The 26,607-nt window shown below is 50.1% G+C and overlaps 1 protein-coding gene across 1 annotated transcript in view; it reads left to right on the top strand.

Moving 5' to 3' along the window:
• Positions 1-25,175, top strand: part of LOC114510910 (leukocyte immunoglobulin-like receptor subfamily A member 6) — a 63,030-nt gene extending 37,855 nt beyond the window's left edge. Inside the window, exons 9-14 of the mRNA XM_036012644.1 lie at positions 7,559-7,751; positions 21,572-21,877; positions 22,104-22,385; positions 22,697-22,996; positions 24,081-24,101; positions 24,883-25,175. Coding sequence (XP_035868537.1) covers positions 7,559-7,751; positions 21,572-21,877; positions 22,104-22,385; positions 22,697-22,996; positions 24,081-24,101; positions 24,883-25,004 — 1,224 coding nt within the window. The 3' untranslated portion in view covers positions 25,005-25,175. The remainder of the gene's footprint in view (positions 1-7,558; positions 7,752-21,571; positions 21,878-22,103; positions 22,386-22,696; positions 22,997-24,080; positions 24,102-24,882) is intronic.
• The last annotated feature ends 1,432 nt before the right edge of the window (positions 25,176-26,607 follow it).

The raw sequence follows: 26,607 nt of genomic DNA, 5'->3' as shown, positions 1-26,607 counted from the left end.
AGCAGATGATTGACAGACCCCAGCATTTGCCTTGCACACTGTAGGTGCTCATTAAATGGCACCATTGGCTCATTCATGATGTCACTCCAGCACAAGGTCTCCAACGGTCTCTGAACGTACTGATTGGGGTGTCAGTGACCCTCCTCCTCCTCCTCTCCCTCTTCCTCTTCTTCCTCCTCCGACACCAGCAGCAGAGCAAAGACAGGACATCGGGTGAGTAGGGAATGAGGTGACCTGGGCCACAGGAGAGAGGGGCTCAGAGCACCTGCTGCAGGAAAAACAAATAGATGGGAAGGTCATCTGAGAAACAGATTTCTCCGGAATCTCACATCAGAAATTCTGGAAAGATTGCACTTAATTTCAATACATGTATATAAAATAAGGTAATTTTTCATAGTTTTCAATCTCCTGAAATATGAAATGTATGCACAAGTGTATTAAAGTTTCCTTCTTTCCCCTGCAATCACATGGGGAGGGAACCCTACACTCCTTGGGCTGTGACTCTCCCTCCTGACCAGCCCAGAGAAAGGCTGATATCTGACCTCCTGCAGGGGCCACAGACCCAGAGCCCAAGGACAGGGGCCTGCACACCAGGTAATTCCTGCCCCAAAGACCCCAGACCCCCACCCCCACAGGACCTACTCTGCTCCTAACTCCCCGTCTCCTTCCCCAGATCCAAACCAGCTGTGGACACCCTGGAAGAGCCCCTCTGTAAGAGGAAGGGACAGCTTCCCTGGGGAGAAGGGACAAGGATTTCAGGAAGCAATGAGGGAGGGGACAGCCTGGAAGGCTGTGGGGGTCAGGGGTGAGAGAGACTGAAAACCACACTGGGTGACCAGGCCCCTCACCTCACCCCTGGGTTAGTGACCCATCTGGGGGGGAGTTGGCAGGTCTGCAGCCCTGAGATCTCAGGGACCATGATAGGAGACACTCCCTGTTCTGCCCCATCAGATGCTGCTGTGAAGGATCCACAGCCCAGGGAGAGAGTGGTGCTGGACCCACAGGTGAGACCCATGCTCCTGTCCAAGACACCAAGGACCTTTGTTTCACCCAGTTTATTCCAATGGTCACTCCCTGTCCACCTCACCTGTATCTCAGCAGCGTCCACACTGACCTCTCCTTAAGGGCACCAGGTCATTCTGCTGTGACTCATTCCCATACTTTCCCTGTGTCCTCATGACCCCTCCTGGGTGATCCTCTCTGCTGGCCACTCGCCCTCTATCTGACCTTGTGCAGCCCCAGGTCTCAGGAGGAGGCATGAATGAGTGAACCATCTGCAGGTCCTAGGGTCCCGTCACTCACTCACTCAGCAGCTGTGATGGGAGCTCACTGGTTACGAGCACAATGTTAGTGCCACAGTGCCACCCTGAGCAGCCTGTCCCCACACTCCTCGAGCTCATCTGGGAGACACCTGCAAACAGGCAGATGGCATCCTGGAGAGCCAAGTGCTGTGAAGGGGAATGAAGTAAAACCAGGGAACAGTGTGTGATGAGGGGAGAGAACAGAGAAAACAGCAGGTGCAAAGATTGAGGCAGGACCTGCTGCTTCAGCCAGATGGGCCCTGTGGCTGTAGCTGAATGAACAACAGACAGAGCGTTAGGTTAAGAGTCAGATCAATAGAAGCACCAGGAGTCCCAAGGCTGAGGGTATCCCTGCAGACTCCATCAGGAGAGTGACCTCATGTGATCTGAAGTTTAAGTCGTCACTCTGACACCGTGTGGACACATGACTGGAGGGTTTCAACTGTGGGGTCAACACACTGTTTCTGTCTCGCTGTCTCTCTGCAGCAGAACAAGCCCCATGATGACTCCCAGGGAGTGACCTATGCCCTGGTGACCCTCTCGACATCAAGGCAGATTCAGGGAATGGTCCCTTCTCCTTCCCCCCTGTCAGAGGAATTGCTGGAGAGGAAGGGCAGACAAGTAGAAGAGGACAGACAGATGGACAGTCAGGTGGGTCCTGTCCTCCCCAGACCCCAGGCTTCCCCAACCCCAACCACCTTTCAACCCTCTCACTGTCCCCCTGCTCCAGGCTGCTGCATCTGAAGACTCCCAGGACTTAACCTATGCCCAGCTAAACCTCTTGACACCCAAGTGGGAGACAAGTGCACCTCTGTCCTCCCCATCAGAGAAGCCCCCCAATGAGCCTAGTGTGTATGCTGCTCTGTCTTCCACTAACCCAGGGAGGACCCTGATCCCACACTCCAGGGAGGGGGCCTGCAGGGACCCCAGAAGCCACAGGAGCCATCAAAAGGACACTCACTAGTGGCCCCAGCCACCCTGAGGACCTGACATGGACCCCCAGCAGCTTCTGGGACCCTCTGGGAGTCCCCTGATTCTGCAATCACAGATAAGTAATATCCCTATACTTTGGAATCAAAGCAACAGACTTCTCAAGAATCAACATGTGAATTTAGAACCAAAATGGAAGTAAGAGAATGCTTCCAATGAATGATAGTGTAAATACTACGTATTAAACCTACAAGATGGAACATTAACAACCATGAATGAACGAACATCTTAGAAACGAAAAGGCTAAGACATAGAAACCACCTAAGTGTCCTCCCACACGTGCTGAGATGAAGGTGTGGCAACCTGTGTGATGGAGTGTCACTTGGCCACAGAGATGAAATCCTGTCAGTGTGGCGACACGGAGGCATCGTGAGCATGCCATGCTACGTTGGGTAAGTCAGACCCCACAGCACAAGGACCGTACGACTTCACTCATATGTGGGTGAGATGTGAAACTCTGCACTGTCATATGTATTAACTATATTGACCTTGTAATTAAAAATTTTCCTGCAGAGTGAACCTGGAGTCCGAGAAGTTTCCCTGGCAAATGCTTCAGAACACTCATGCATGTGTGAAACATACACATATAGGAACATACACACAACAGCCTTACACAAGCCTCTCATAAGAGTAAAGGAGGAAGGCACACACCCCAACACAGTTTATCAGGCCAGAAATAAATTGATAATGAAACCAAACAAGGGAGGTACAAAGAGGGGACCTCACAGGAAGCTCTCTCACGTGAACTCAGGTGCAGAGTCCTAAACAAAGTATCACCAAGATGCATCAAAGCATAAACTGTGTCATCCATCCCGACCAGGCAGGTATCTGATTTCAGGAGTGCAGGGCGGTTTCATATTTTTAAAAAATCAATCAGTAGAATTCAAATATTAAAAGTAATAGCAAAAATTAAAAATAAAAAGAGATTATTGACAGATGCAAAACTTTTGTTGAAATACGGCACCAACTTACAGTGAAACCCTCTTCAGAAATAAAAGAGATTTTCTATCATTTTTCAAAGCAACTTTCAAATAAAGGAAATAATGCTTAAAAAAAAATAACTTGAAAGTGTTTTGACTGTGATTGAGCCTGGGACAAACGCCCTCAGTGTCAAGCTGAGCCTGCCCACAGCCTCGCCACGCCAAACACCTGCGTGTTTTGGCAGCCCGGCCCTTTGCCCATGTTCTGCGGGTGAAGCAGGAGCCGTTCTGCAAAGGAGACGTGACACCCCCACCTCCATTGCCTTCCTCTGCCTGTCAGAGGAGCCCACCCACCCCGGGGCCCCACCCAGATACAGGCCCCACCCAGCGGCCATGATCCAGAGCAGTTAGGCCCTGCATAGCCCCAGCTGTGGGGCAGGTCCCACCCCCACCCTTGCTTCAGATCCCACTCCCACACCTGCCCCAGCACCTGTACCTCCAGCATCCACCGCAGCATCTTCTGATCCAACACCTGCTGGTGCAACCAAGCAGGAGAACCAGTGGGAACTCCCATCAACAGACAGGACTTCCAGACTTTCTTCCCCATCAAACTGTTTGAAGATGCAACAAGTGTGCTTGTGGCAGGTCAGTCCTCTGAAAATATGGTCACTGAGATTGTGTCGATGGGCTATGAACCAGGGTAAGTGATGGCAGCCTGGGAAGCAAGGGTCAATGACCTAGACAGCCACACTATATCTTTAAAGAGAACCCCAGAGACAGAGAAAGTCAGGGTGTGCTTGCTCCCCCTCCAGCAGCTAGTTCTGGGGCTCCTCAGCTCAGGGCCCTGTCCCTGCAGAGTCTGAGGCAGTAATATGTGAGGGGACCCAGGGGGTTTACACGGACAGGACACTCAGGAGCCCCTGACACCAGCCCCTCCCCCATGCACCCTGGATCCCCAGCTGTTGAGTTCCTGGGGTCTCTCAGCTGTAGAACAAGTTCATGAGATCTGCGCCTTCTACTAAAAGCAGAACACACAGCTCCTACTTATTTCTGGATGGAGACCATTTTCATCCCTGCCACCTGGTGGGTGAACATCAACATTCTGCAGCTAAGTGACTGAAGCCAGAGAGAAAAGATCATGTTTTCTGTGACTGCATTTGTATGAAGTGTCCAGGAGGAGGAAACCCACAGAGACAGGAGTCAGGTGGGCTTGTCAGGGGCTGACGAGGAGGAGAGATGGGAGACTGACACCTTCGTGATATGTGGGTGTGCTGTTAGACAAATTTCTTATTAAAACAGATAAAATTGTGGTTCAAACTCTGTATATTGGATTCTAGTAAATTCCATATTTGAAAAGGCTCCATCTATGTTACAGGAACATATCTCATTTAAATTAAATGCAAGTCAATTGCCATGGTTCTCTGTGGATCCTTTTTGCCTTGAAGTGTCCCCATGTCCCCAGGCAGTTTCAAGAGAGACGGGATTCCCACCAGGTCAGAGGGTCCCAGTGCTCAGGCTCAGCCCCTGCAGGGATTCCCGCCCTCACTCCTGAGTGTGGTGAGTCCAGGATCCAGGATGAGCAGCGTCCTTCCTGTCTCCTCTCAGTCTGGACTCACCTGCCATTCAGCCCAGGATGCCTTGTAGCTTGTGATGCCCCCTGAGGGTTAGGAGGAGATATATACATGGCTGCGAAGTAGCCCTTCTTCGCTCAAGTCTCTCAAGCCTGTGTCTTACTCAGGCCCAGAAATGGCACAGATGGAGCCTCTCCATGTCTCAGGCTCTGCTGATCCTCACAACACCCATGAGAGCTGAGCTTCCACCCTTGTCTGCAATGAGGGAAAAGGGAGAGGGGAAGGGACTGGCTCAGAACAGACTGTCACTAATGTTTCCCCTTGTCTTAGATTAAAACCTGTGAATTATCTGCAACTGGTGCTTCTGCCCAGCACATAGAGACAGGGTGACCAGTGTCAGATGCAGGGTCACCCCTCACAGAGCAGGGCAGTGAGGAAGCAGACATGCTCAGGGGCCTGGATGGGAGGGATGGAGAGAAGGTCTCCTGCTCACAGATATGAGGAAGTCAGAGAGAGGAAGTGGGAGGAAGAGACCAAACCACACAACTGCACCAGGAGGGTGGGTGGATCCCTCTGTGAGTCAGGGGATTGTTTCATAACCCACTACCCATGCATCCTGCCCCTCACTGGGGTGGACAGTCCTGGGACAGCTCCATGTGCTCCCCAGGCACACAAGCAGGAAGTTGGTGAACCCTCAGCTCTTCCTTCTCTTCCCCTGAAACAATGAACACACTCAGAGCTCTGACCCCAAGTCCCTGTTTCTGCAACACAGTTCCCCTCCACAGTCACGCTCACATGAAGACCCAGGACATCATAAGGGTGTGACCCCATCAGCCCCCTCTCTGGCCTCACTGTGGACCCGCACTCCCAACTGAGAGCTTTACTCCCATGGACCTGAACTTACCTGTCATAGACCCTCCCTGCACAAAGTGTTTCCACAAGTCTCCACCTCACTCCAGCCCACCCAAGCAGCTCCACCCAATGCTCCATGTTGTTGGACATGAGGCTGAGCTAACCTCTCCATCCCAAGCAGAGCCAACTGGCCCCTACAAAGCAGGCCCTTCCCAGTGTCCACCTCCCCTCCTCAGACTCACACACCTGGGTCATGGCCACACTGGGCTTGTCATGGGTGTCCCCTGAGTCCATCGAAACAGAGCACACTCTCTGCACACCTCCTAGACTGAGATAATGACAATGAAATGTTCCTGCCTCTTTTCACTCCACTTCAAATGTATTTGTGTTATGGGATTTGTATAAGGTTTCATCAGAAATTCTCATAAACCACAGAGAGTACTGATCAGCTTATTACCTTGGTGTGAGATTAGGCCTGGAGTTTTATCACAGTTTATCATTTATTCCTCACTACTACAGTCTCTTCTCATGGAGCAGCATCTTCTCAAAGCAGCAACCTGCTCACACATTCCTTTACTGACAAGTGTTCTTCTGTTACCTGAAAGATCAAACCCAGGAGTCCCTGCAGGGAGCAGAGGCCCCGTGAAACCAGGGCCCAGCACAGCCTGGTGACTCACAGCTCCTAGAATAATCACCCTCTTCCTGGTCGAGGGTCCTCTCAACCCCCTGTGCTGACCCCTAGTGTGTCCTGGCCCCTCCCTCACCTGCAGGTCCCCACATTCCATGACATCCACCTGTATGCAGTCTCCGTGCTCTATTCTTCTCCTTCTCTGAAACTTACCAAAACAACCCCCACATCATCCATTGCCTAAATAATGGCACTGACTGATGTCGCTGAACAACACAGGTGTGCCCATGGGAAATCGGACACCTTCCCTAATGAACCTCATGCCTGGACTGGGCACCTGCTCAGGAAACATGGGCCAGATACTGGGATTGAAAAGGATGGAGGAAAATTTGCATTTACATTGTCTCAAAAAAAGGAAGCGAATTGCCCAAGGTCACACTGGTTTCTGAAGAGGCAGAGTCAGAACTGGAACAGAAACTGGGCTGCTCCTGGGAGCTGCCTGGCGCCCCCTAACCTCATGAACCAGAGGTGTCACCCTCTGGGTCTGGGTGTCGCATGAGGTGAAGGCAGTGTGTGCAGGGTCTAGTGAGGCTCAGATCTGGCCTGAAAGGTCCCAGATCTTGCTGTCTCCTCGACCATCCAGGCAACACAGATTGCAGCTGCAGAGGAAACTGAGTTTTCTCACAGAGCTGGGATCTTGTCACACCCTGTGTCTGTCTATGCAACTGAGCCCTGTGGACTTCATGCATCATCTGCCCCCACGGGGGACCCTGGGAGACACGTCATGACACTGACCTTCATTGCTCTTCTCTGTCTTGGTGAGTTTTGGGGAAAAGAGAAGAAAGGGTCCCCCCCCACCCCCGCCAGGTCGAGGACCCGGGAGGCTCAATGGGGACAGTACTCCAAGGGGAAGGAAAAGTGGCTCAGGGGCCCAGACCAGGCCTGGAGCTTCTGTGGGTGGAGTGAGAGGTAATCTCACAGGATTCTCTCCCAGGGCTGTGCCAGGGCCCACGGGACAAGCTCCAGGCAAGTGAGTCCTCCCCCAGACCTCCTGCTTCAGCACAATGATGCCCCTGGGCAGCTGGGGGACACACAATGGGCCTGGGTTGGTGCTGACCAGTGTGGGAGGGGCCTTCAAGTGACAGCTGGGGAAACTGAGGGGACAAGAACACCCCTTGTACTTGCAGGTCTGATTCCTTTCCAGAAGTTCCCCCCAAACCCTCCATCTGGGCTGACCCAGGCCCCGTGGTCAGCAAGGGGAGCCCTGTGACCATCTAGTGTCAGGGGTCTCTGCAGGCAGATGGCTACACCCTGTATAAAGAGAGGGGCTCTCAGCCTTTGGATACAAGGATCCCACAGACCTCCAGCAACAAGACCGGGTTCCTCATTCAGTCCATGAGCTCACAGAACACAGGGCTATACCAGTGTGCATACAGCACTGGGGACATGCTGTCTGAGAGGAGTGAGCCCCTGCTCCTGGTGATGACAGGTAAGGGGGAAACTGGGTCTCCTCCCCACTGTGGGCTCCTCCTCAGAGGATGAAGAGGACAGAGTTTGGCTTAGGAGGACCTCACCCCTCACAACCCACTCCTGGGGAAGGTGGGATGATGGTCCCCTTTAACTCACATCCTCCTCCCTCAGGAGTGGACAGCACACCCTCCCTCTCAGCCCACCCAGGCCCGGCGGTGGCCCAGGAGGGCATGTGTCCTTATTGTGCAGCTCACAGTCCACACGGGACACTTTCCACCTACTGAAGGAGGGAGGGGCTGAGCCGTCCCAACAAAGGAAATTGGAGCAGAGATCCTACAATGGGAGCTGGCAGGCTGTCTTCCCTGTGGGACCAGTGAGTTCCTGCCATGGGGGGACCTACAGATATTATGTTTCGTCCAGCTCCAACCCCAATGTGTGGTCACAGCCCAGTGGCCCTCTGCACCTTGAGGTCACAGGTAAGGCAGCCAACACTTGACCTCAATTCTTTCCTGTGCCCCAAATAACTGACCTAAACTTTCTGTCTCTTAAGCCCTGGGGGTTTGGGGATATGTGACAGTGGTTCACTGGGGACAGAACCACAGGCGGGAGACTTAATGAAGGACATGTGAGAGATCTCCCTGGAGCCCCAGTGGGTGGTGGGTGTGTCTGTCTCCTGAGTGACAAGGACCTTCTCCCCAGGTGTGTACAAGGAGCCCTCCCTCTCAGCCTAGCCAGGTCCCCTGCTTCTGCCTGGATACAGTCTGACCCTCCAGTGTCACTCGGAGCCAGGCTTTGACAGATTCACTCTGACCAAGGACCAGGGGCCCAAATCCCCCCAGCATCTCCATGGGCAGCACAACCCTGACTTCCCCCTGGGCCCTATCAACCTCACCCACAGGGGCCAGTACAGATGCTACAGTGGACACAACCTCTCCTATGTGTGGTCTACCCCCAGCATGACCCTGGACATCCTGATTGCAGGTGAGGAGCCCTGCCCCTTGTCCTGACTGCCTGCTCAAGGCTCTGGCCCGGGATCACCATGGCGATGGTGGGGTCCAGGTGAGGGTCCTAGACCAGAGTCAGAGACAACAGAGGTTTATAGAAGGGAGTGAGAAAGGCAGGTGAGGGGAATGGAGAAAAAAAGATGTCCACTCAGAGGGACAGAGAGGAGCTGAGAGGGGTCACTGATAGTGTTCCTGGGGAAGGACAGTGTCCTTCAGCTAGGGGTCAAGAGTATGGACAGAGAAGTGACCCTCTGCACATCACAGCCCTCCTCTCCTCAGAAATGTACAGGAAAACTTCCCTCTCAGCCCAGCCAGGGCCCTCAGTGCCCTGGAGAGCAAATGAGACCCTGCAGTGTCGATATGAGGTCAGGGCTGACACCTTCCACCTGCACAGGGAGGGGTCCCTGGATCCTCCCAGCAGTTTCATCTGCAGGACATGGCTGTCCCCTCTCAAGCCAACTTCACCATCAGCCCTGTGACCTCGGGCCACTATAGGACCTACAGGTGCTACAGCTCACACAGCTCTTTCCCTTTCCAGCTGCCACAGCCCAGTGAACCCCTGGAGCTCATGATTCCATGTGAGCGACTCCCACCCCATATCAATTGAGGGAGCAGACTCTGTCCCAGGACAGCTCTGGGCTGGGATGGGAAGAAGGGTGGAACAGTGATGTCATCAAAGGGGGAATCCCACTCCATAAAGAGATGGAGAAAATGGGGAGTGTCGCACCCTCTCCATGCCTCACCCCACCTGGGGGTCCATCCAGTACTGGTGTATGCAGGGAGGAGACTGAAGTGTGTGAAGGGACAACATCTGGGGGACATCTATTGGACTACAGGAGGCATGAAGAGGCAGGCACACCCACAGCCTCCCCTGGTTCCTGTGTCATGTAGCAGCTGGGGTCTGCAGACCCTCCTCCACACAGACAAACTTCACGTCTGCTGGGTAGCAGAGTCCCTTAGCCTAGAGGAGACACAGACTCCACCAGGCTTCTGCTACTTTCTCACTTCAACACTTCCACACATCAAATAGTTCCAGAAGGCCTTGTTTCCTAAAGTCCTAGAGATAAAGGTGGAGATGCAAAGAAGGGCCTCTTGTCTCAAGTAGCATGGTCGTCACTGGGTCCCATGTGGTCGGCAGGGAGGAAATACATGAAGGGGAAGATGCCCAGCTCAGGTGGGAAGAAAAGAGGAGGAGCCACTCCTGCCTCTGTCCTGATGCTGACTCTAGGCCTCTAGGTTGTCCTGGTCTCTGTGGAATCAGATCCACATATGAGACACAGTCAAAGGGGCCTCTCATTCTGGGTCAAGGTGAGTGCAGATCCACTGATAGTCTAAGCCAAAGTGGAGTAGCTCAGCCCCCTTGAAGTGAATCCCAGTGACAAAATCCCACCTGCATCTGGGACTTGCTTCTCCCATCCATCAGAGCAGAATCCAATCCAGGATCTGAAAAAACTCAGTCACTTTAGAACTTTGATGCCAGTGAGTTCCTATGGGAGAAAGAACATGAGCCGATTCTCAGCTTGTCTTGGCTCCACAGGGGGACCACTGTCATTACGTGGATGTGGGAGGACAGCAGGATTTCTGTTCCATTTCCTTGAGCACCAATGGTCAGCTGAGTCCAAAACACCTCCAAAACACCTCCCATCAGAACTCTAGTCAGTGCCCCCTTCCCCCTCCCAGAGTTGCCTGTACTGCCTGTGATTTCATTTGTCACATCAGTGGAGCCTGTCTGGGATCTATAGAAATTTGCATTTTCATGCAGCTGTGCCTCTAGACATTTATTTTTTCATTTATCTTTTTGCTACTTTCTTACCAATCTTCCAATTAGATTACAAGCTAAATGAACTCTTAGAGGTTATGTTAACTTTGGTAAATCTCAATGCCAAAAATATCTATATTGTACATATTCTATCATTTGTTTCTCAAAAAACAAAGATTGATAGAAAGAAGAAAGGAACATGATGTGGAAATTATGTTCCTGAGTCAGAGACACAAAGAGGTAGTTGAGGTGGAATAATGAAAACGTACAACCAGCCATCACTCCTTCATGTCCTGACATTCTGGACAGATTCAAGTCCCCCATGTGCACATTGGTTTTTCAAAGCAATGCAAGTCCAGACCCCAAAGATGCTCACCTCGGGGAATTGAGTTGGGCACCATTAGTTTCAGAGACACATTAAAGATGAGAAAAGAGATGGGGTAAACAATCCTATATCTCCTGGCTGGCATAGCTCAGTGGATTGAGCGCAGACTGCGAACCAAAGTGTCGCAGGTTCGATTCCCAGTCAGGGTACATACCTGGATTGCAGGCCATGACCCCTAGCAACCGCACATTGATGTTTCTCTCTCTCTCTATCTCCCTCCCTTCCCTCTTTAAAAATAAATAAGTAATTTTTTTAAAAAAATCCTATATCTCTTCTCTCATATCCTATTGGTTTTCTTTTCCTCTGGAGCTGCTGATCCTCTGGGATGATTGGAAAATAAATCAGACTCCAAGAGTAGAGAGTAGGGGAAATTCTCAGTTATGGGGCTATGATCAGAGCATCAAAACAGGTCCATGAGATGCAGGTGCCCTGGTGGACATGCAGGGGGACTGGGGTGGCTTGAGTCTGTCCTGATTTCTGTGACCTCTTTACCCACAATTCCTAGCTTATCAACCCCAAGATTACACAGTGAGGAACCTCATCCAATTGGGTGTGTCTGGCTTGATCTTCATGGTCCTCAGGGTGCTGCTGTGTGAAGCTTGGCACAGTTGGGGAAGACCCCACGATGCTGCCAGCAGCTGAACACAGGGGACAACAAACCCACCAGTCAGCAAGGTGGAGCCTGGAGAAGAGTCTGATGATCCCAGGAAGCTCTGGAGGGAACTGTGGGCGCCCCTGGGAAAGAGTCTGCTGAGAATGTGGAGGGTGTGGGCATGGTTCCGGTGCAGGGAGAGGTGGGGTTGGTGCTGCAGAGGCTTCTCCACAGTTAGACTGTTGGTGTCTCACCTCACTGCACTGCTGACTCTCCTTGACTGGCCCCTCTGTTCTCAACCCCGCGACCTGGTGCTCAGCCTATGTCACAGGTTTGGATCCACACCCGGGCTCACCCCCCATCTCTGGTCCACTTTCATGTAGAACATTTTTCTCACTTTCATTTTCCACATTCACGGACTGTGCATGTCTTAGGTCAGACAACAAATCTGTTCTAAACAACTGGTTAAAGGGATAAATACCTGGTTAAAGGGATAAACACCAGGAATAGTTTGGACAAATGGACACAGACAATGGAGTGGTGGTCTCCAGGGGGAAGGGGTCAGAGTGAAACAGAGGAGGGTGGAGACAGTGAGATACAGGGTGAGGAGAGACTTGATTTCAGAAGGTGAACACAATGCCATATACAGATGATGAAACATAGAACTGTGCCCTTGAAACCTCTGTAATATTTTTAAGATTTTATTTATTATTTTTTAGAGAGGGGAAGGGATGGAGAGAGGGATGTAAACATCCATGTGCCACAGAAACACAGGTTTGTTGTCATCTGCCTGGGCCCTGGCCTGAGACCCAGCCGCGCACCCTGACCAAGAATGGAGCAGGGGACCCTTTGGTTCGCAGGCTGGTGCTCACCCCACTGAGCCACACCAGCCAGGGCTGACACCTGTGGAATTGTATGAACTCATATCACTGCAATAAATGTCATTGTAAAAGACTAGTTTGGGAGAAATAAATCCAAAATCATCATGAAAAACACTGCCTCGTCCCATCAAGGACTACAATGTGTATCAGATAATGGACCTGGTGTGTTTTCTCCCAAAACTCCACAGGTGTGTGAAGTGACATCAGGCTGTATGTTTGTAAACCAGCTCCCAGAAAACACGAATTTTTTCATAAGCCCTGATTTATGGCATTGGTCTAATTCCTGGGTTTAAATGTTCCTTCCTGTATTCCTTCCTTTTGTTTTGGTTTTATTTGTTTGCTGTTATTCATGTTTTTATTTTTTAAGTCTCCCCCCCGCCATGATCCCAGTATAGAGAAAAGGGGTAAAAGACAGACGTAAAGGTCTTTTGAAGGATCAACATGAACTATATATAATTTATTTATTTTAATTGTTTTATTGTTGTTCAAGTACAGTTGTCTGCATTTACCCCCCACCACTCCCACCCACCCCAGCATCCCTACCTCCCTCCCCCTTATTCTTAAAATCTCTTAAAATTATTATTGCATTACAGTTCTCCCAATTTCCTCCCATTGCCCTCCTCCGCCAATTTCACTGCCCCTCTCCCCCACCCTGCTGCAACAGAAAACTCCCTCCCTATTGTCCATGTCCGTGGGTCATTCATACACTTTCTTTCCTAGTCCCTTCCCGTTTTTCATTCTTGAGGGCGGGGGAGATGCCCACCACCATCTCCCGCACCCCTGGTCTTTCTCGGATACATCATCCTCACCGAGTCCCAGCCACACACCTTTTCTGGCCTATGGGCTTGGTGACTTGTGTGGATTACTTCGTCCTGTTGTGCTCAGGACCGGCTCCCTGAGCATAACGTGCTCAGACGCCAGCCAGGCCCAGAGCAGGGGCCCCATCACAGGCCCAGAAGTGCACAGGGTGTCTCTCCCAGGACAGAAGCCACTGCTGGGCCACCCCTGCTGGCCGCCAGGATCCTGTCCGACCTGTGTGGTGGGCCCGCAGTCCCAGGGAGTCATTGTGCCACCCATCCTCTCCCCATCCCTCTGGTCCCTGTCCGCCCGCTCCTGGGTGGTATCCTGGTATCCTAGGCCTAGGCCACCGCCGCCAAGAGCCACCGCACTCCCCTCCTTGGCTTCACCAGAGCTCCTTCAAGTCTGAGCTCCTCATATCACTCGCGCCCGAGACACACCTGGCTGCCACAAGAAGTTCGCATGGCAGAAGGAGCTGGTCACCACCGGATGCACACAGGGCAGAAGTCCTTCCCCTGCACTCTCCGCACCAGCAGCAACCACCTGTCCAAGATCGTGCTCCTCCACCCTGCTTCCACGTTAACTGCTCAGGAGCCTGGAACACGCAACACATTGCCTGGAAGCCTGGCCAGGGAGCCACGCACAGGCCAGCCCTTGGCCCAACTCCGGCCGGCTTGCCAGAGCAGGTGCAGCCCACCCAGTCCTTGCTCTGCCCAGAGGTGCAACACCCTTGTTTATCAAGGCTTAGTTCCAGTGACCCCTGGGGACCTTAACATTCCTCTGATCCCCTCAAGAGCACAAGGAGGAGGTCTGAGACTACACAGGGGTCAGCTGGACTTTGGAGATGGCATGGATGGCAGGTGCCCCTGTCTATAAAAGTCATGGCCTATTTTTAAAAAATAACAAAGAAAAACAAGAGTTTTTTTCCAATTGGCCAGATACACTGAAAGGTGAGGACCAGACCTACAACCTGAGAATCCTGCCACAAGAGGGAGCCAGAAGCATGAAGCTAGTCCATCCACACAAGGCCCCAGAAGCCCCAGAACACACACCCAGGACCAACAGAAACCATCTCTCCCCTGAGGGCAGCTGGTCAAGCTTGCAGGAGGTGACTGCGACATCAGATACAAAGAGAGAACACAGCACCCCAAAGATCAGGAAGAATCAAAGTCTATGCCATCAGCAAACTTTCTAATAACATCCCAATAACTGAACACAAAGACACGGAGAACAGCAGTTTACTCCATATATAATTCAAAAGAAGCTCAATGCAGTATAAGACAAAAATAGAAATACAATTTCATAAAGTCAGGAAAACCTTACGTGGACCAAATAGCAAATTCAACAAAGAGAGAAATCATCAAATAAAACCCATAAATTCCACGATGGAAAAAATTACGTGAATGAAATGCACAATGGTACAGGGGGCGTCAACCAAGGAATAGAACAAGAAAAATACAAGAGGCCAATATTCTTGTAAAACATAGATGCAAATATCTCAATGAATATTATCATGAGGAATCCAAGAGCACATTAAACTTTTGGACACCATGATCAAATGGGATTTAAAACAGAGTCCTGATAATTCTCAAAAATACTTTAACATGTGAAAATGAATAAGAGTTTTCACCACAATAATAAATTAAATGATATAAAACATATGTTTGTTTGAATAGATACAGAGAAGACAAACAAAGTATACCATTCATTCAAAACAAACATTTCATCATAAACACTGTCAACAAATTGAGGATGGAATGACCTCACCTCAGCACAATAAAGGTCACATGAGGAAGCCCACAGTGAACATCAGACTCAACACTGAAAAGCTGAGAGTTTGTCTTCTGAGATCAGTGACAGGACAAGGAAACTCACTCTCCCCACTCCTGTGCAATTCATACTAACTGTCCTAGGCAGAGCCGTCAGACAAGGAAAAGAAACAAAGGGATCCAAACTGGGAAGAAAGAAATAAAACTGGTCGTGGATGATACAATCTTTTATACAAAACCCCGTAAAAACTCCACAAAAAAATGGTAAAAACTTAAAAACAAATTCAGTAAAGTGGCAGCATACAAAATGACCATTCAGGAATCAGTGGCATTTCAATATGCAAAATATTTTTAAAAATAGAAAAAATAAAGATTTAATTCCATTTACAATAACATCAAACACAACAGATAATCACTAAGGAGGTGAAAGATCTGGACATTGAAACCTCACAACTTTGGTAAAAGAAACTGAAAAGACACAAATAAGTGGAAATATGTCCTGTGTTTACAATTAGCAAGAATTCACTATAATGTGTATACTGACCAAACTGCAAATTCAGTGCAACCTCTATCAAAATTTCAAATGCACTTTTCACAGAAATAGAAAAGACAATAATAAAATACATACAAAACCACTCAAGTCCACCAATAGCCAAAGCAATCTTGAAAAAGAAGAGAGAGCTGAAGGCACCACACTGCCTGATATCAAATTTTGCTACAGAGCTATAATAATTCAAACAGCATGGTAATTGAAACAAAAAAAAAGACATACAGACTAATGGAACAGAATCAAAATTCCCAAAATAAACCCATGTCTTCAAGCCAACATGGAGGCGTAGGTAGATACAGTGTGCCTCCTCCCACAACCAACATAAGGACAACAACAAATTTAAAAACAAAACACAACCAGAACTGATAGAAAATCAAACTGTATGAAAGTCTGACAACCAAGGAGTGAAAGAGAAACATTCATCCATACCAGTAGGAGGGACAGAGATGGGCGCCTGTGTAGAGAGATCTCACAGCAAGGCAGTGGCTAAAGGACCAGGCGAGGTGGAAGTTGATGGACTGGGAGATCCCACATTCTTGTGCAGATACACTGGGAAGAACAACTGAGGAGTGAGACAGGCCACGCAACCCAGGGCTCCAGTGAGGGGAAATAAAGTCTCAACGCCTCTGCTGAAAACACCTGTGGGGGGGGGGGGGTGAGGTGGCAGCTAGAGAAATTCCCAGCCTCACAGGAGAGTTTTTTGGAGAGATACACAAGGTCCTAGAACATACACCAACCCACCCACCCAAGAATCAGCAACAGAAGGGCCCAATTTGCTTGTGGGAAGTAGGGGAAGTGACTGAAAACCAGCAGAGAGCAGAGCAAGCAGCACTGTTCCCTCTCGGAACTCGCCCCCCACATACAGCATCACAATGCAAAGATATGGGTTGCCCTGCCTTGCTGAACACCTAAGGCTCTGCCTCTTACTACATAACAGGCGCTATAAGAGAAAAAAAAAATTGCCCAAATGAAAGAAAACATAAAAGCTCCAGAAAAAATACAACTAAGTGATGAAGAGATAGCCAGCCTATCAAATGCACAGTTCAAAGACCTGGTCATCAGAATGCTCACAGAATTGGTTGAATATGGTCACAAATTAGAGAAATAAATAAAGGCTATGAAAAATGAAATAAAGGAAAATGAACAGGGAATCAACAGTGTCAGGAAGGAAACCAGGACTCAAATCAACAGTTTAGAGCAGAAGGAAGAAACAAACATTCAACCACAACAGAATGAACAAACAAGAATTCAAAACAATGAGAAGAGGATTAGGAACCTCCAGGACAACTTTAAAAATTCCAACATCTGAATCATAGGAATGCCATAAGGAGAAGAGGAAAAGCAAGAAATTGAAAACTTATTTGAACAAATAATGAAAGAGAACTTCCCTACCTGGCAAAGGAAATAGACTTCCAGGAAGTCCAGGAAGCTCCGAGAGTGCCAAAGAAGTAGGACCCAAGGAGGAACACACCAAGGCACATCACAATTACCTCACTTAGCCAAGATTAAAGTAAGGACACAATCTTCAATGCAGCAAGAGAAAAGGAGACTGTTACCTACAAAGGAGTTCCCATTAGACAGTCAGCTGGTTACTCAAAAGAAACCTTGCAGGCAAGAAGGGGCTGGAAAGAAGTATTCCAAGTCCTGAAAGGCAATGAACTACATCCAAGATTGCTCTATCCAGTAAAGCTATCATTTAGAAGGGAAAAGCAGATAAAGTGTTTCCCAGATAAGGTCAAGTTAAAGGAGTTCATCATCACCCAGCCCTTACTATATGAAATGTGAAAGGGACTTATCCAAGAAAAAGAAGATAAAAAATATGAACAATGAAATGACAACAAATTCACGGCTATTAACAACTGAACCTAAAAAAGACAAAAGCAAAAACAAACTAAGCAAACAACTAGAACAGGAACAGAATCACAGAAATGGAGATCATGTGGAGAGATATAAACGGAAGTGGGAGAGGGAAAAAGGTACAGAGTATAAGTAGCATAAATGGTAAGTAGAAAATAGACAGGGGAAGGTTAAGAATACTATGGGAAATGTAGAAGCCAAAGAACTTACATGTGCAAACCATGGACATGAACTGAAGGGGGAGAATGTGGGTGAAGGGGGTTTGCAGGGCAGAGGGGAATAAAGAGGGGAAAATAGGACAATTGTAAGAGCATAGTCAATAAAATATATTTAACCAAAAAGAAATATACCCATGCATTAACTAACATATGCTAGAGTAAAGGAATCCAGTATTTTAATCCAGTCCTAAAATCTGTCATTTCCTTGTGCTTTCACCATTTACATCTAATGTAATTGTAAACAAGGTTGTTTTAGGTTTCCCATTTTATTGTTTGCATCTGCATGTCACATCTGCTGCTTCTCTTCAGGTTTCCTATTACTGCCCTCTTTGTGGTTTTGGATGGTTTTTTAGCATTCATTGTACTTTATCTATGGGAATTCTAACTATGAGTCTTTCTACATTGCTTTTTCAGTGACAGTTGTAAGTATTATAATATACAACATAATTTTACAGATTCTACACAGAGGAGGTAATATTTAACCTCTGCAAGGTCAATGCAGAAGCCTTGCAACTGTGCAGTTCCCTCTACACCCACTGCCTTGCGCTGCGCTTGAAATCTCTAGTCCATCCACACATCACACACCCCACCAGATGATGTGCCCATTTCTGCTTTCAACAGCCATGCCTGTTTTTTTAAAGTTCAGAGGAGAAAAATAGGCTATTGCATTTACTTAGATATTTACTTACATATTATTGTTCTTCTCTAATTCTTGAATTTCCAAGGATCTCTTTTGAATTATCTCCTGTTTTCCTGAAGAACTTGGCTGTTTTAAGCAGGTCAGATGCTCAGGTTTCTGTTATTTCACTTCCTTTCCTGAAGAATGTTTCCAGAAATATTCAAGGCAAACTTTTCTCGCCTTTGAGGACATTAAACTCTTCTGGCTGTGATGGTTTCTGATGGGAAATCTGCAGTCAGTCCAATCCTGGTTCCTCCATGTGTGATGTGCCATTTCTGTCTGGGTGGATTTAATTTTCCTTGACTAGTCTGATGATGCTCATGATGTGTGTGGGCTTGGTTTTCAAAGATTCATAGCTGAGTTCCTTGGGCAGGTAAACTTATAGCTTTCAAGAAATACATGACATGATCAACTATCTATTTCTTCCAGTATTGTGTTTCTTCATTGATATTATTCTCATTTTGTTCCTAGTTCAGGAACATAAACTGCCTCACAGATCCCTGACTCTGTTCCTTTTCATGTAAAAGCCTGGCTGCCCTCCACAGGGGCTCTTACCTGATGCTGCAGAGGGAGTTCCCAGTGTGAGAGGAAGAGCTCTGCTCAGGGGAGGAGGGGCCCTGAGGAGGCAGAACTGACCCAGAGGTTAGAAGGGGGACGATGAGGGTGAGGCTGGTGCTGACTGATCCAAACAGGAAGTCAGTGAAGGGAACTGTTTGGGGAAATAAAATCCAGGGTCCCAGCAAGGCCAGACTTTCTTGTGAGAAACAGTGACCAGTCTCCTCAGAACCTCCGGATGCCACCCTCCCCACTGGGGTCATCCTGCCAGTGACAGCCCCACTGACCCCTCCAGGCGCCAGGAAGAGAGTGGAACAGCCTTCTGTTCCCACTCTCCCACTTTCCTGACAGTCATCTACTCCACCCATGATGTCCCACTGAGCCCCTCTGGACAATGTCCCCCATCCATCACAAGACTCAGTTGTCTTATCATCACATCAGCCTACTTCCTGCAGCTCCAATCCAGGCCCCACACCTTGTCCAAGTCTGCTCCTCTCTGCACCTCCTGAGGACTCTTCCTATAAAGGACATGGTCTGAGCTTGCCTGCTCCCTTCCTCCATCAGTTGCCACCCTTAGAGCAGATCCACATTGCACCATCTGACATTGAAAGCTATCAGTGGTCAGGCTGGAGCTAAACTCGCCAGCCCCAGGAAACACCAGTCATCCTCCTAAATCGAAAACACCACTTAACCGTACTCCCCTCCACCACAAACCACCCACAGAAACTGAGCTATTTAAAAATCCTGCACTTTCTCTGCTGCCTCCTCAGCCACTCTTAACCAAGTCACCTACTTCCCAAGATCAAGAAAGGACCAACGGCTGTCCTATCAACTGTAAGTGCAGTTGGCATTACAAGTCTGTGTGAATGACTTAAAATACTGATCTACATGCCATCCATGGGCCAGGTGAATCTTGGAATTTTATTCCTGATGGAGTTGATTATCAGTAGAGCCTGCTGGTATGACGCTTTCACAAAGGGGTAGCCTTTTTAAAACATAAATTTGTTTGTCCCACTGACTCCAAGATACAATCCAAACTATCTGCATGATGCTCCAGATCCTGTGTGCCCAGGACACAGCCTTTGCCTGACTGCGGCCCCTTCTCAGAACAGCCCAAGCTCTTTCTGGTCAAGGATGCCCCACTCCCCACAGTCTCTGGACTGATCCCTGCTCATGCCTTGGGTCAGCCCATCCCAGAGAAGGACGCCCTCACAGCCAGGACCCAGGTTGCATGATTGTCATCCTGTTACTGAACCTCACTGCCTTGTTCTTTCTCCCAACATGGACAGTCTCACCAGACTGTAACTGATCTGTCTGCTGTCTACATATCAGCCTGTCTGTCTTCATTCCTCTGAGCCCTGTGAGTCCAAGGACAGAGTCCAGCAGCTTCAGCAGTGACTCTCCAGGGCCTGGCACCAGGACTGCAGAAGGTGACTGCTCACCACATGCTGCCTGATGGTCTGGCCAGTGGGAAAGAGGAAGAAAGACGGCACTCACAGGGTTTCAGTAGAGGGAAGTGACTTAAGCAAGGACACAAAGGTCAAAAAAGGCAGAGTCACAACTGGAACAGAAATTAGGCTGCTCCTGAGTCCTGCCTGGTGCTCTACCCTCATGTTCTGGGACAGGTGTCACCCTCTGGATCTGGGTGTGATACAAGGTGGGTGCAGAGCCTGTGGGGTCTGCTGAGACTCAGATCAGGCTGAAATCTCCAGAGCTTGCTATCTCCTCTGCCCCATCTTTCAGGGAGGGGCTACTTCCCTTCTTGCCAGGCCACTGATGAGGAACTCATGACCTGTCACACAGGGCTGAGGCTGTGTTAACACATCATTCGTTACTCTGTGTTGCCGCTGATTTTATACATTGTCTGCGCACTGGTGACCATGACAGGGAGCACCACGACCCCGACCCTCACCATCCTTCTCTGTCTCGGTGAGCTTGGGGGAAAGATAAGGGATGGGATCCCATCATCTCCCAGGTGCTGGTTCCAAGGGGACCCAGGAATGATGACTCTCAGTGGGAACACAACTTCTAGGGAAGAAGAGGTGGCTCATCCCGAACCCTGACCTCAGGACTCAGGGGCCTAGAACAGGTCAGGAGCTTCTGTGTGGGGGTGAAGGAAAATCTCACAGGGACTCTCTTCCAGGGCTGTGTCAGGGCCCGTGGGACCAGGTCCAGGCAGGTGAGTCTTCCCCCAGAGCTCCTGCTTTAGCACAAAGATGCCCCTGGGCAGCTGGGGGACACACAGTGGGTCTGGACTGGTGGTGACCAGTGTGGGATGGGGCTTGGAGTGACAGGTGGAAAAACTGAGGGCATAAGGACCCTCCTGACAGTGCAAGTCTGATTCCTTTCCAGAAGTTTCCCCCAAACCCTCCATCTGGGCTGACCCAGGCCCCAGGGTGAGCAAGGGGAGCCCTGTGACCATCTGGTGTCAGGCGTCTCTGCAGGCGGATGCCTATGTTCTGTATAAAGATAGGGGCTCTCAGCCCTTGGATACGAGGATCCCAGAGACCTCCAGCAACAAGATCGGGTTCCTCATTCAGTCCATGAGATCACAGAATACAGGGCTGTACCAGTGTGCCTACAACACTGGGCATACACTGTCTGAGAGGAGTGAGGCCCTGCTCCTGGTGGTGACAGGTAAGGGGAACCCGGGTCTCCTCCCCACTGTGGGCTCCTCTTCAGAGAAAGAAGGGGACAGACTGTGGCTTTAGGGGGGCCACACCCCTCACAGCACACACCTGGTAAAGGTGGGGTGATGGTCCCCTTTAACTCAGATCCTCCTTCTCCCTCAGGAGAGCACAGTGCACCCTCCCTCTCAGCCCAGCCAGGCCCGGTGGTGAACTCAGGAGGGAACGTGTCCCTCTTGTGCAGCTCACAGTCCCCATTGGACACTTTCCACCTGTTCAAGGAGGGAGGAGCTGAGCAACTCCAACACAGGAAATCGGACCAGAGATCCTATGCTGGGACACGGCAGGCTGTCTTCCCTGTGGGCCCAGTGAGCTTCTCCCATGGGGGGACCTACAGATGCTATGGTTCCTCCAGCTCCAACCCCAATGTGTGGTCACAGCCCAGTGCCCCTCTGCACCTCGAGGTCACAGGTGAGGTGGCCCACACTTGGCTTCAATTCTTTCCTGTCCCCAAATAACTGACCTAAACCCTGTGCCTAGTAAAACCCTGAGGGTTGTGGGGTCACTGACAGGGGCTTACCGAGAACAGAACCATAGGTAGGAGGCTTAATGAGGGACATGTGAGAGATCTCCCTGGAATCCCTGTGTGGGTGGTGGGTGTGTGTGTCCTCTGGGTGACAATGACCCTTCTCCCCAGGTGTGTACAGGGAGCCCTACCTCTCAGCCCAGCCAGGCTCCCTGCTGCTGCCTGGAGACAACCTGACACTCCAGTGTTGCTCAGAGCCCGGCTTTGACAGATTTGCTCTGACCAAGGGTGAGGGCCTGACACTCCTCCAGCGTCTCTATGGGCAGCACAGCCCCGACTTCCCCCTGGGCCCTGTGAACCTCACCCATGGGGGCCGCTATAGGTGCTACAGTGGTCACAACCTCTCCTATGTGTGGTCAGCCCCCAGCACCCCCCTGGACATCCTGATTGCAGGTGAGGAGTCCTGCCCTGCCCCACCCCCTGTCCTGACTGCCTGCTCAAGGCTCAGGCCTAGGTTCACCTTGGTGTTGATGGGGTCCAGGTCAGGGTCCTTGACCAGAGGCAAAAAGGACAGATGTCTACGGGAGGGAGTGAGAAAAGGGGAGTGAGGTACATGGAAAAAAAGACGCCCACTCAGAGGGACTGAGAGGATCTGAGAGGGGTCATAGTCAGCATCCCTGGGGAAGGACATGGTCCCTCAGTTCAGGGACGAGGGCATGGGGGGAGGGGTGACTCTGCACACATCACAGCCCTCCTCTCCTCAGGAATGTATGGGAAACCCTCCCTCTCAGCCCAGCCAGGACCCTCAGTGCCCTGGGGAGCGAACATGACCCTGCAGTGTCACTCTGAGGTCAGGGCTGACACCTTCCACCTGCACAGGGAGGGGTCCCTGGATCCTCCCCAGTGGCTTCATCTACAAGACTCGGCTGGCCCCTCTCAGGTCAACTTCACCATCAGCCCTGTGACCTGGGGCCACCATGGGACCTATAGGTGCTACAGCTCAAACAGCTCCTCCCACTTCCAGCTGTCACAGCCCAGTGACCCCGTGGAGCTTGTGGTCTCAGGTAAGGGACTCCCACCCCATGTCCACTGAGGTAGCAGACTCTGCCCCAGGACAGCTCTGGGCTGGGATGGGAAGGAGGGTGAAACAATGAGGTCATCAATAGGGGGAATCCCACCCCATAAACAGATCAAGAAGATGGGGAGTCCCCCTCCCTCTCCATGCCTCACCCCACCTGAGGGTCCATCCAGAGCTGGTGGGTGCAGGGAGGAGACTGTCATGTGTGAAGAGCCATCATTTGGGAGACATCTGTTGGACTACAGGAGACATGAAGAGATAGGCACACCCACAGCCTCCCCTGGTTCCTGTGTCATGTATCAGCTGGGGTCTGCAGACCCTCCTCTACACAGACAAACTTCATGTCTGTTGGGTAGCAGAGTCCCCTTAGCCTAGAGGAGACACAGATGCCACCAGGCTTCTGCTGTTTCTCACTTTGTACTTCAACACATCAAATAGTTCCAGAAAGGCTTATTTCCTAATGTCCTGGGAATAAAGGTGGAGACATAAGGAAAGGGTCTCATGCCTCAAGCAGCAGGGTGGTCACTGGGTCCCATTTGATCAGTGGGAAGGAATTATCTGAAGGGGAAGATGCCCAGCTCAGGTGGGGAGAAAAGAGCAGGAGCCACACCTGCCTCTGTCTGTGTTGCTGCTTCTAGGCCCCTGAGTTGTCCTGGTCCCTGTGGAATAAATCCCACATAGGAGATGGAGTCAGGGAGGCCTCTCCTTTATGTGTCAGGGTGATGGAGATCCTCTGACTGTCTAAACCCAAGTGGAGTTCGCTCAGCTCCCTTGAAGTGAATCCCATTGACAAACTCCCACCTGTATCTGGGATTCAGTTCTCACATCTATCAGAGCAGAATCCATTCCAGGATTTGAAAAAGCTCAGTCAGTTTAGAATTTTTATGCCAGTGAATTCCTGCGGGAGAAAGAACATGAGTCCTCTCTGAGCTTGTCCTGTCTCCATGGGGGACCACTGTCATTATGTGGGTGTGGGAGGATGGCAGGGTTTCTGCTCTGTTTCCATGACACCAGCTGGTCAGCTGGGTTAGGTCATCCTCCAAATCACCTCCCACCAGAACTCCTGGAAGTGCCCACATCCTCCTCCCAGAGTTCCCTGTATTGCCTGTGATTTCATTTGTCACATCATCAGAGCCTATCTGTGATCTTAGAGATCTGTATTTTCATGCAGGTGTGCATCTGAAGATATTATTTTATTATTTCTCTTTTTCTACCTTTTTACCAATCTTCCAATTAGATTACAAACTGAATAAACACTTAGAGGTTATGTTAACTTCAGTAATTCTCAATACCAAAAATGTCTGGGATGTACATAGTCAATTATTTATTGTTTAAAAAAGACTGATAGAAAGAAGACAGGAATGAGACAGGGAAATTATGTTCCCCAGTCAGACACACAAAGAACTAGGTGAGGTGGAACAATGAAAACATGCATCCAAACATCACTCCTTCATGTCCTGAAAATAAGGACAAATTGAAGTCCTCCAAGTGCATCTGGGCTTTCCAAAGCAATGAAAAACCAGACCCCAGAGATGTCACCTCAGGGAATCGAGTTGGGTAGCACTAGTTTCAGAGACACATTAAAGAGTTAAAGAGATGACCTAAGCCATCCTAAATCTCTTCTCTCACAGCCTATTGGTTTTCTTTTTCTCTGGAGCAGCTGACTCTCTGGGATGATGGGAAAATAATCCAGATTCCAAGAGTAGAGAGTAGGGGAAATTCTCAATTATGGTGCTGTGTTCAGAGCATCAAAACTGATGAATGAGATGCAGGTGTCCTTCCTGGTGGACATGCAGGGGGACTGGGATGATCTGAGTCTGTCCTGACTTTTGTAACCTCTTTACCCACAATTCCTACTTTACCAACCCCAAGACTACACAGTGGAGAACCTCATCCGCTTGGGTGTGTCTGCCTTGATCCTTGTGGTCCTTGGGGTGCTGTTGTTTGAAGCTTGGCACAGTTGGAGAAGACCCCACGATGCTGCCAGCAGCTGAACACAGGGGACAACAAACCCACCAGTCAGCGAGGTGGAGCCTGGAGAAGAGTCTGATGATCCCAGGAAGCCCTGGAAGAAACTGTGGGCACCCGTGGGAAAGAGTCTGCTGAGAATGTGGAGGGTGTGGGCCTGGTTCCCATGCAGGCAGAGATGGAGCTGGTGCTGCAGAGGCTTTTCCAGATAGACAGTGGGCATCTCACCTCACTGCACTGCTGACTTTCCTTGACTGGCCCCTCTGTTGTCAACCCCGTGACGTGGGGCTCAGCCCACATCACAGGTTCAGACCTGGGCTCATGCCCCGTCTCTGGTCCACTTTCATATAGGACATTTTTCTCACTTTCATTCTCCACATTCACTGACTGTGCTTGTATTTGACCCTCAGAAAAGATCCCATCAACGACTCCTCTGTGTATCAGGGAATGTACTTGGTGCTGGTTCCTCGAGAAACACCATGAGTCTGAAAGAGCAACTGGTGTTTAAAATCACCCTAAGATGTGTTTGTAAGGCAGCTTCAAGAAAACACAGGTTTTCCCCCCAAAAGCCCTGATTTCTGGTATTTGCCTAATTCCTGCAGTGTAAATGCTCCTTGAGGGCTGTGAGAACTGCCCACCACTCCCTCTCCTATGACCCCCCTTCCCCATCAGCTTCCCTGTGTCCCAACTGAGCACCTTTGCAGTGACCTGCGTGGATTACTTTTCCCAGATGTGCTCAGGGCTGTCTCAGCAGTCATTTGGTTCGCTGTGGCTCCTCAGGCCCAGAGTGAGGGCCCGCCTGGGGCCTGGTTTGTGCAGTGTGTCAGCCCGGGGCCCCAAGCCAAGGCCATGCCTCCTCTCCTAGCCTCAACTACCTGGCCAACCTGTGTGGGTGGCCCGAAGTCTCGGATGCACCCCACTCCTGGTCCCGGTCCCCACCCCCTCCCTGCCTTCCTGCACCTGGTCCGGGTCCTGTGCCTGAACTGCCAAAGCCACAGCCACCAAGAACCACGGCTGTCCCTTCCCTGGCTGCCTCACCCTGAGAACATCCCTACCTCCCTCCCTCCGCCTGTGAACGCACACAGGTGAGCACCCTGTGCCTGCCATACCTCTGCCTCAGACTACAAGTTAGTGTGCTGCGACCACTGCGACAAGGTGTCCACCACCAGTGGATGCACAGGAGGCAGAAGCATCTTCCTCCCCCTGCCCTGTCTGCTCCAAGCGCTTCACCAGCAGCGACCCCCTGGTCCAGGCTCCCTCTCCACCTCCCCGGCTTCCACCTTAACTGATCAGGGCCTGGCATCCACAGCACCTTGAATAGATCAAGAAAAAAAACACAGGCTGATAATCTTGTTGAATATAGGGGCAACATTTCTCAACGAATATTAGCATGGCTAATTCAAGAGCACATCAAAAGCTCTGTCCCCCATGATCAAACAGGATTTAACACAGGGTCCAGAAAATTGGCAAAAAAGGTTTCAACTTGTGAAAATCAATAGAAGTTTTATTTATTATTTCTTAGAGAGGGGAAGGGAAGGAGAGAGGGATGGAAGCATCCATGTGCCAGAGAAACACAGGTTTGTTGCCATCTGCCTGGGCCCTGGCCTGAGACCCAGCCATGAGCCCTGA

The sequence above is a fragment of the Phyllostomus discolor genome, chromosome 12 (genome assembly GCF_004126475.2).
Source record: "Phyllostomus discolor isolate MPI-MPIP mPhyDis1 chromosome 12, mPhyDis1.pri.v3, whole genome shotgun sequence".
NCBI classification, from domain to species: Eukaryota; Metazoa; Chordata; class Mammalia; order Chiroptera; family Phyllostomidae; genus Phyllostomus; species Phyllostomus discolor.
The sequence above is the reverse complement of the archived record's forward strand: the minus strand, read 5'-3'. Positions and strand labels throughout refer to the sequence as shown.